Below are 9,839 nucleotides of genomic sequence, written 5' to 3'. Positions count from 1 at the left end.
TTGGCAAGTACTCCAACCCCCAACTACTCCTATCTAATCCTAGTACATAGACATGTCCTATTGCCATGCTGCTATAGTGACTAGATGTGACAGCAGGGCTGACTTTTGTGCCATCCCCTACTGCGCGGGTATAGAGAGAGCAGCTGATTATTTCTAACAATTCTTCCCCTAATCCTGCTGCTAACCCGATGCCTTGACCTCCACCTGCCAATCATCTTCTTCAGCTCAGAGAACCGAAGCTGTCCGAGTGACTTGGTGAGGATGTCAGTGAGTTGCCGACCAGTTTCGATGAACTCGATGACAATCTGCCCTCCATCAACATAGTCCCTGAGGAAATGAAACTTGACGTCGATGTGCTTGCTCCGATCGTGGAGGATCGGATTCTTCATGAGGGAGATGGCGGGATGGTTGTCCACCATTAGTGCTGGCGGACATGCTTCCTCGCTTGTCTGCTCGCTCAGCAACCGACGTAGCCAAACAGCTTGGCATGCCACTATGGCCGTTGCCATCTACTCCGCCTCGCACGTAGACAGTGCCACCACGTTCTACTTCAACGACAGCCAGGAAATTGCGGCCGACCCGAGGAAGACGAGCACGCCGGAGGTGCTCCGTCGTCCGTTGATGTCGCCCGCCATGTCTGCATCGCTGGAGACCGTGAGCCGCCACTGGTCTTGGGGAAGACGATCACCTGATCCACCGTCCCCTTAACGTAGCGCAACAGCCACTTCAACATGGCCCAATGATACTCTCAAGGATCCTTCATGAAGCGGCTAATATAGTCCATGGCGAACGTAATGTCCAGCCTCGTGTGGACTATGTAGCGCAGCCCGCCGACGATGCTTCGGTAGAGTGTTTCATCTACCTTCGCCATGGTGCTGGCCTTTGTCAGCTTCAGCCGCTCCTCCATCGGAGTACGCGCTCTGACCGAGTGTAAGCGCCTCCATCCCTTGTTTCACCTCAATGCCGAGGTAGTAGGAGAGCGCGCTGAGATCGCTCATTCGAAAACGAGCCGCCATCTCGCGCTTCAAGCTGTCGATGTCCTCCGCACGCGTGCCGGTGACGATCAAGTCGTCCACATACATGCCGACGAAGAGCTCCTCCTTCCCCCATCGCCATGTGTAGAGCGCTCTATTGCATAATGCGTGAACCCAGTGTGGCGTCAAGCATGGCGTTCCACGCCCACGGAGCTTACCGTAGCCCGTAGAGCACCTTGCGCAGTCTAAGCACCTTGTGCTCTACTCCCTTGACGACGAAGCATGGAGCTTGCCTGACGAAGACCGTCTCCTCTAGCTCGCCATTGAGGAAGGCCGATTTCATGTCTAGGTGATGGACACGCCAGTCCTTTGCCGCTTCCAGAGCTAGCAGCAGTCGGACATACTCCATGCGCGCCACCGACACAAAAACTTCCTCGAAGTCGATGCCATCACGCTGGATGAAGCCACGAGCAACGAGGCACGCCTTGTGCTTGACAATGGTGCCGCGCTCGTCCTGCTTCACCTTGTACATCCACTTCAGCCCAATCAGACGGCATCCTAGAGGCGGATCGATGAGCTCCCAAGTCTCATTTTCCTCGATCGCCTTCATCTCCTCTAGCATAGCCCGTCATCAATTGGCATCGCGCTCGGCCAGCACGAACGTGGGTGGCTCCTCTGCACTAATGAGAAGCAGCTCTAGATCATCGAGCAGTTGACTTGCCAGGCCTAAGGACCCTGTGTTGCCGATGATGTTGTCCAGCTTGCAAAACCGCACCTCCTCGCCGTCGTGGAAGGCATCCACAAAATCACTGATGTCGCTTGGACGAGAGGTGAACTCGATCAGTGTTGATGGAGTCCCTTGTTCCACCAGAGTGGTCGGAACTGCTGCTAGAGTGCTCGGCATCCCTGCTAGAGTGCTCAACACCACTCCTGGACCGCTCGGCACCACTCCTGGTGTGGTCGGCACCACTGCAGGAGTGCTCGGTACTAGTCCTGGAGTGGTCGGTACCACTGCAGGACCGCTGAGCTCCGCTACTAGAGTGCTTGACACCCGTCCTAGAGTGGTCGGCACCACTACAGGGCCGCTCAGCACCACTATTGGAGTGCTCGGCACCCTAGCTGGAGTGTTGGGCACCATTCCTAGAGTGATCGGCTCTGCTGCTGGAGTGGTCGACACCTCCTCTCCAGCGTCTCCACCACCGTGGATGACCATGTGCTCAACGACGAAGGTGCTGCTGAAGCCGCCAGCTTCCCCCATGCCCGGACCATCCCAGTCCTAGGCCGCCTTCTCGTCGAACACGACGTCGTGCGAGACAACCACCTTGAATTCATGCGGGTCATAGAGCCGATACGCCTTGGTGCCCTCCTCATAGCCTAGGAGCACCATCGGCGTGCTCCTGTCTTCCAGCTTGGAGAGGACCTGCTTTGTCTTCTTGACGTGGCCGATGCAACCTAACGTCCTAAGGAAGGACATGGTCGACTTGCGCACGTACCAAACTTCGAACGACGTCATGCCCTTTAGGGCCTTTATGGGCATGTGGTTGAGGACGAACACAGTCGTGGTCACCGCCTCACCCTAGAACTATGCCAGCATGCTCTTGGCCTTCATCATGGATCGAGCCATGTCGACCACCGTCTGGTTCCGCCGCTCCACCATGCCATTCTGCTGTGGCAAGTATGGCGCGGTGTGATGTTGCACCACTCCTTGATATGCGCAGTGCGTGATTTGTCCTCAGCATGCGCAGCTTCTTCCCGGACTCTGACTCCGCCCACGTCTGGAGCCTCTTGATCGCCTCATCCTTGCTCGTTAGGAGTTGCAGCCACATGTAGCGTCTGCAAGCATCCACGAGCAGAAGGAAATACCACCGCCCGTTGTGCATGGCTGGCGTGATTGGCCCACAGAGGGCACCATGGATGAGATTGAGGGCGTCTACCGTGCGATACATGGCCGCCTTTGGAAATGGAAGCATCCTCTGCTTCCCGGCCAGGCAGCTGTCACACATCTTGCCGGTGTGCTCGATGTGGGGTAGCCCTCGGACCATCTTCTCTAGCCGACTGAGCGGGCCGAATCTGAGATGTCTGAACCGGGCATATTACAGCCACGGCTCCTCGGGGAGCCACGCCGCCAGGCACACCGGCTACTCCACCTTCAAATCAAGCAGGTACAATCGATTACAGGAGCGTTTTGCCTTGGCGAGAAGACGCTGCTCCCGATCGCGGATCTTCAAGATCCCACGCTCGTCCAGCTGCCTGATGCTGACGATGCTCGAGCGCAGCTGGCAGATGAGGGACTGCAGCTGAAGGGCGAAGTCCTCCAGCGCCTCCCCATCGCGGAACGCCAAGTCGTCGTACTCCCGCCGCAGTTGCTGCGCCTTCGCCTTTTTTGCGTAGTCGGACTCGACCCGCATGGCCTTGAGGGTGTCCCAAGCTTCCTTGGCGGAGTCCTTCGACCCCAACGGCTCCCGGTACTCTGGAGGCACGGCGGCTAGGATTGCCTCCAGTGCCGAGCAGTCCTCCTCTTCATCCTCGGTGCCCTGGTCAACCGCCTTCCAGAGCCGTCGGGCCCTGAGGTTGACCTTTATGGTCACCGACCACACGCCATAGTTGGTGCCAGTGAGGACCGGCCAGTTGGCTCCGCCAATATCCCGCACGGCCCTCTGGATGACCACCTCGCGACGCACCGACGACCGGGACAGCCGTGGCGACTTCTCGCCACCGCCCTGACTGTCGTCGCCCTCCATCGTCGAAGGCGAACACCCACCTCGGCTCTGATACCACTTGTTGGCTTGAGATCTCTCGCACGGGTGAGCAATCCACTCACCGACACTCTCGCACACTCACACTAGGCTAGAGGTTGAAGAGGGAGTGAGAACAGCACATACACCGAACAAGCACCAGCGTTGGCCAAAACTCTGCTCGGGTGTGGAGAACTGAACTTCTGATGTCTATTGCTATGCATGAGTATATGTACAACTCTAGTTATACCTTGCCAGCTATGATGCGCGGATACTTCTAGAGGGTAGCGTATCGCATATCCGATACGCATCGGATATGGATACGCGTCGGATACATCTTGGATACGTATCCCAGGCATGTCTCAAAAATCAGATACGTATTGGCTCGGATACTTGTATCGGATACAGTTGGGTTGCATGGGATATGGCCCAATACGTCAAACAGACCTCCAGGCCCGCTCGTTCCGTGTGACCTTCGATCCCCTCGCCGCAATCGGCAGTCACAGCAGCGCTGCCATGAGCTAGTACATCGGGACATCCCTCTCTCACGCGCCTATCTGGATGACTCGATCCAACGGCCGGTGGCCGGCGAGCTCCATCTCTGGCAGAATTCGACTGGCATGAAGCCTTGAATCTTCTGCTCCATTATAATACTCTGATTTGGCTCCTTGATTTTCTCTGTATCATCCATCCCATCGCCGTCACGGGAGGTCGCCTGGTGCAGCATCTACAGCGCCACCACTAGTGCTGCTGATGCATAACAGGATTGAAGAGGGGCTGGTCTCTTCTTCTTCCTCTCTCTCCATTTTTCTTCTTTCCTCCACCTCTTCTTCTCCCTCACACTCTCCATATTTCCATTGATGCACCAGTTGTAGGAGGGCTGGAGCCCCCTCAGCCCCCCTTAAGATCCGCCCCTGTGTGTGGTCATCCTCATATCCTACTGTACAATTAAATTAACATTTGCTTCCTATTCATAACGTGGAATCAATGTGTGCCCTAATGTGACAGAAGCAGTTCTTCAACAACTTCAAGACAAAATTGCAGAGGCTGGAGAAGAAAATTGAGTCATAATTGAATTTTCTCGTAAGGTCTCTATGCTCCTTATTTCACCTTTTTAAATTAAATCGCTGCATTAATTTGTTCTGTAATTTAAGTTGAACCCTAGATATCTATTTGTTGAACTCATGAAACTTACAATCGGTTTGTTATTTAGTTACAAAATATATTATTAAAGTATACCAGCCGTATCCCGTGTCATCAATTTTTCAAAAATGGTGTATCCGCGTATCCGATACGTATCGTATCCGATACTCGTATCCGTATCTGAGCTGCATAGCTTGCCGGATACAAGGGTGGTTGGCAAGTACTCCAACCCCAACTACTCCTATCTAATCCTAGTACACTGATATGTCCTATTGCCATGCTGTTATAGTGACTAGATGTGACAGCAGGACTGACTTTTGTGCCATCCCCTGCTGCGCGGGTACAGAGGGAGCAACATATTATTTCTAACAATCTGGACTAATATCTTTAAGGCTCACATATCAAGGTCAAAGCCATTGTTTGCAAGTTTTTCTATATATATTAAGAGACCATCAGCTTGTTCGCTTATTGGTTTCAACCAAGGCTTATCAGTAAGCCAACAATATTTTTCTCTAAAAAACAGCACCAGCCGGACTTATCAACCCCGAAACCAACCAGCGAACATGCCGCATATACAAGGCGGGACAAATTGAGGGTCAGTGATGCATTTTGCTTTACTAGTTTAAAGCAACTAGTGAGCTACCATGAGAAAGAAATGCAATAATGACCCATGCGAAGAATAATCTCAACACATAAAAGAAAAAATAGACTTTTCTAAAACGAAACCAAGTAAAAACAAGATAAATCCTTGCAAACGTCTAAGCATTATTAGAACTAAAAGACACAGTACCCCTGACGGACTGAGATAAGTACAATAAGAGGTGCCGTGCAGTGCATGAGGATAAGTGGATAACAACTCGAAATAGCATTCACTTGGTCATCGGGCTTCTAGTATGGGATGGGATGGTCCGATGGACGCCTGCTGCACCCCTGAGCCATGGAACTAAATATATCTTGATCAAGTCTTCTTACCTGGAGCATGGGACTATTGGGATGGACGCCTGCTGCGTCCCTGATGTCATTCTCCAAAGCCTCCACCTCGTCAGCAACAGCAGCGTCGCAGTTAATATCTATAGCCAGATGTTTGAGCCCTGCCAGGTTCTGCAACCCAAGGACGAGGCCACCTTCCCCAAACTTGAACTGGCACCGTGCCATCAGTTCCAGCTTGAGCCTTTGGATCTTTGGCATGGCTCCTGGCTCAAACTCCAATGCCGCGTCACACCAATAACAGCGGAAATGAAACTTGAGCAAACGCTGAAATCCTTGTGGGTTGATTGCATTCCTTGGGTAGACGATGCCTGAATCTCCATCTTTGTCATTGAATAAGCCAACACTAAGAGAGAGCAGCATGGGTAAACTTGCTAGGATATTTATTCCTTCCTTGCCTGCTTCACCATGGACACGAATGGAGAGGCGAGACAGGTTGACTAGTGAGCTGATTTGAGGGCCCATGCAATTTAAGTAACGTGTATTAAGAACAAGCTTTCGAAGTGGTGGTGGAGTAGGGACACATGAAGCCATGAATGAACATGTGGCATCAGGATCACTCTGCCACACACGTAGTTCTCGCAGGTGACAGAACAGCCCGGAGAGCGTTGAGATACATGCTTCCTTGTGATCCTCCATATCACGTAATTCACTAGAGCATGGCCAATCAATTTTAAGTAATTTCAGATTGGTCAGATCACCGAGTCCTTGGATAAACTTTACAGATTGAATACCCAAATTGATCGTTGATAACTCTTCCAACGCCTGCAGACTTCCGATTCCATCGGGTAGGCGCACCGACGGATAGACATGAAGACGCACTAGCTTCTTCAGCTGGATAATACTTGCGGGTAGCTTTTGAAGACATTGCCTTCTCACATCTAGTGTCTCCAGATGTCGTAGCTTTTCTATATCTTGTGGAAGCTTGCCGACCAAAGCATAATTGTGTATCCTCAAGTACATCAACTGACCTAAACTTTTGACATGTCCAAGAGAGCATTTACCATATTCCACTTCAATATTCAACACTCGCAAGACTTGGCTGATTAAGAACTCTGTGGCATGCTTAGTAACCAGAACTGAATTTGAGCCAAAGATATTGATGGATCGGATCTGAGCTCCATTTTTTATTGTCTTGGCAATGTCTTCCGCCCGGGAAGAAATGTCTTTTTGGATGGATAGATGGCGAATCTTGTTCGAAGAATAATTTTTAGAAAAACCATTACCATTCCATATAGTAACAAAGTTGTCCTCCACGGCCTTTGATACAATGAACTCAAGTATGACATCATGAACTCTGCACTGTTTCACTGTTGCGCCGTCTCCCCCAACCTTGGTTGGCTGCACCAAACTTCTATTGATGAGCTCATTCAAGTAACTTCTCCCTAGCTGCTCCATACTTTCCCTGTCCTGTCCAGGAATCAGTCCTTCGGCTACCCATAACAATATCAACTGTTGGCAATCAATCAAAGAATCCTCTGGAAACACACTCAGATATAGCAAACGGCTCTTTAGATGGTGAGGAAGGTCAAAGTAACTCAGCAGCATAATTCTTTTCATCTTATCAATGGGAGAATCTTTGTCAACTGCAGCAGCAATAGACCTCAATACATTGACCCAGACTTCCACTGCTTTGCTTCTGTTTGCTAATAAACCAGCTATACTGATTATGGCTAGTGGTAAGCCGCAACATTTCTTTAAAATATCATCGGATACTTTCCTCAAATCTAGGTGGCAATCATCATGGGACAAAAATAGCCTCTTAAAGAATAATCTTTGGGAGTCCTCATGACTAAGGGGCTTTGCTTGATACATTTGTGCAGCAATACCAGTACAACAAGATTTGGCTACTGCTTCAATGCGTGTTGTAGTAATAATTCTGCTTCCATTGTCATTGACAGGTAAGGCAGATCGTACAAGCTCCCATGCTGATACACTCCAGATATCATCAATCAAGATGAAGTACCTGCATACATTGGTTGTGGAATCACGTTATTAATTATGTAAGGCAAACCATGAATTGAAGCGTATTCCAGTGAAGTTAAAGATGTCGGAGAAATGTAAGATGGATTGTAGTGGCACACTTTTTTATCAGTAATTATTACACATGAGAAATACAGTCTGTAAACTACCATTATTTAAAAAATATGTTACAACCTCCAAAATGGTAAGTGCCGCATTAGAACACCTAGAGACCCACTCAAAAGACATGACGCATTCAGTTCAAAAGCTGAGTTCCAAAATGAGATATTTATGGATATTTAGAATTCTAGTCATATTTTCCAAGAAGTAATTTTACTGAGTATGGATTAGATGGTGTAAAGTAAAATTTTAACCAAAATGATGCACAGTTGACTTGAGTTTGTTCATTGTTGCAACATCTTTAATGATGACATTTGATAGATATGCTGAGCCATTGAAGTATCTGAGGTAATTTTATGCTGTCAAGTTCATTAGGCCAGGAAAGACTGAATCATTTTTTAAAATTCCCAGAAAATTTCATAAATGGCCTAATAATTAGGTGAGCTTATGTGATGAACAAATATTGCACGACATTATTCTAGCTAAATGAACAGGTTAACTATTAGAAAAAGAAATAATATTGATTACCTCTTGTCCTTTAAGCATTCTTTCACTGTGCGGATGAGCTGCTCAACTGTCTCTAACATCTGTGACTGGTCAAAATGGCTCTTGCTTATTTGAGACAATATATCTCTAAGAAGTTTCTTCATATCTGGAGTTTGTGATACAGACACAAAAGCCCGGCTATCAAAAGCAGCTTCAGTGATTTTGTGGTACACCTCCATGGCGAGAGTGGTCTTCCCCTGTCCACCTATCCCATAGATGGACACCACCTTGTGCTCCTTGTCTTCACATCTCAATAAGCTGATAATCTCCTCACGAGGAGCATCGATTCCAACAAGATCCCTGGCCTCCTGAAAGAGTGCAGGTGCTCGAGGATCCAAGAGCACTGGCTGAGATGAAGAGGCGAGGAGACACTGATTGATGTCGTAGTAGCGTTTCCCCTGCTCGCTCTGCTCGCTCACGAGCCTCTTGAGTCGTCGGATCTCCTCTGCTATTCCTCTGTCCTTGAATAACGTTTTCACCATTTGAATGGCCTTGTGCACGAAGTTGGCCGTGGACCCTCCATCTCCATGGCTGTGATTGAGCACAAAACGGTCGATGCAATCCTCAATATCGTAGGACAGCTCACGCACCTTGCTCCTCCAGTCTTTGGCGAGTGGATCGATCTGGTCGTCGTCCTTGTCTTCGAGCCTCAGAAGCATGGCTTCCATGGTGTGCAGCTCGTCTTGCAGGGACCGGATCCCTTGCTTGACGTCTCTGGCGAGGTTGTACTTGTCGGTGAGCATGTCGGCCAGCTTGTCGATGACGGAGCCCAACACACCCATGGCGGCGCTCGAGATCATTTCGGCCATCTTGACTCGCGACTACTGGCTGAGTGAAATGCTAGCTAGCTTGTGCGGTGGTATGAGAGAGGATAGGTGATTCAGTTCTCAGGTTAAAGTGGGGCAAACAACAACGCATCCCATTAGTTAAATATATAATTCTCCTCTAGATTCACGAGAACCACTCCAAGGCACGTTGTCGCTACAGTCCACACGACGGCTTCAGTTCTCGAGAAGATTAATTTAAAGAATGCTTTTGAATTTGTGAAAGGGAGCCCGTTTTTTGGCCGATCTCAGTGATATGTTTCGTTACACTGTTTCAAAAAATGTTACATCCCTTTATAAGTTTTGGTGGACGAAGAAAATAGCCACCCTCAATGCATATAAAGATTCATGTCACTAGCTTTATAAACTAGTCTCTCAATAATAAATAGCTAGCTACTATTGTAATCAAATATGCCACATAAATAATTTTGGTATGGTGTGTAATAAGCGACCATTTCAGCCATCTTTTCAACTCGAAAGCATTCGCTCTATGTAGATTGATTATTACACATGAGAATTTTCCTTCCACTTTCCTCCGTAACCACTTT

The 9,839-nt window shown here is 49.1% G+C and overlaps 1 protein-coding gene across 1 annotated transcript; it reads right to left on the bottom strand.

The window, feature by feature from the left end:
- Window positions 1–5,609: 5,609 nt before the first annotated feature.
- LOC136481825 (disease resistance protein RGA5-like) lies at window positions 5,610–9,331 on the bottom strand. The gene is made up of 2 exons (XM_066479108.1): window positions 8,450–9,331; window positions 5,610–7,805 (listed from the first exon to the last, which is right to left on the bottom strand). Exons 1-2 carry the CDS (start codon window positions 9,274–9,276, stop codon window positions 5,741–5,743), a joined length of 2,892 nt encoding a protein of 963 aa, XP_066335205.1. The 5' UTR covers window positions 9,277–9,331; the 3' UTR covers window positions 5,610–5,740.
- Between the last annotated feature and the right edge of the window lie 508 nt (window positions 9,332–9,839).

This window comes from Miscanthus floridulus, chromosome 9, assembly GCF_019320115.1.
Source record: "Miscanthus floridulus cultivar M001 chromosome 9, ASM1932011v1, whole genome shotgun sequence".
NCBI classification, from domain to species: Eukaryota; Viridiplantae; Streptophyta; class Magnoliopsida; order Poales; family Poaceae; genus Miscanthus; species Miscanthus floridulus.
Note: the sequence above shows the minus strand (reverse complement) of the source record. Positions and strands in the feature narration are given on the sequence as shown.

Coding starts and splice junctions, on each gene's coding strand:
- LOC136481825 (XM_066479108.1), bottom strand. CDS start 9,276: ATGGCCGAAATGATCTCGAGCGCCGCCATGGGTGTGTTGGGCTCCGTC. Junction 7,806..8,449: donor GAATGCTTAAAGGACAAGAG/GTAATCAATATT, acceptor CAATGTATGCAG/GTACTTCATCTTGATTGATG.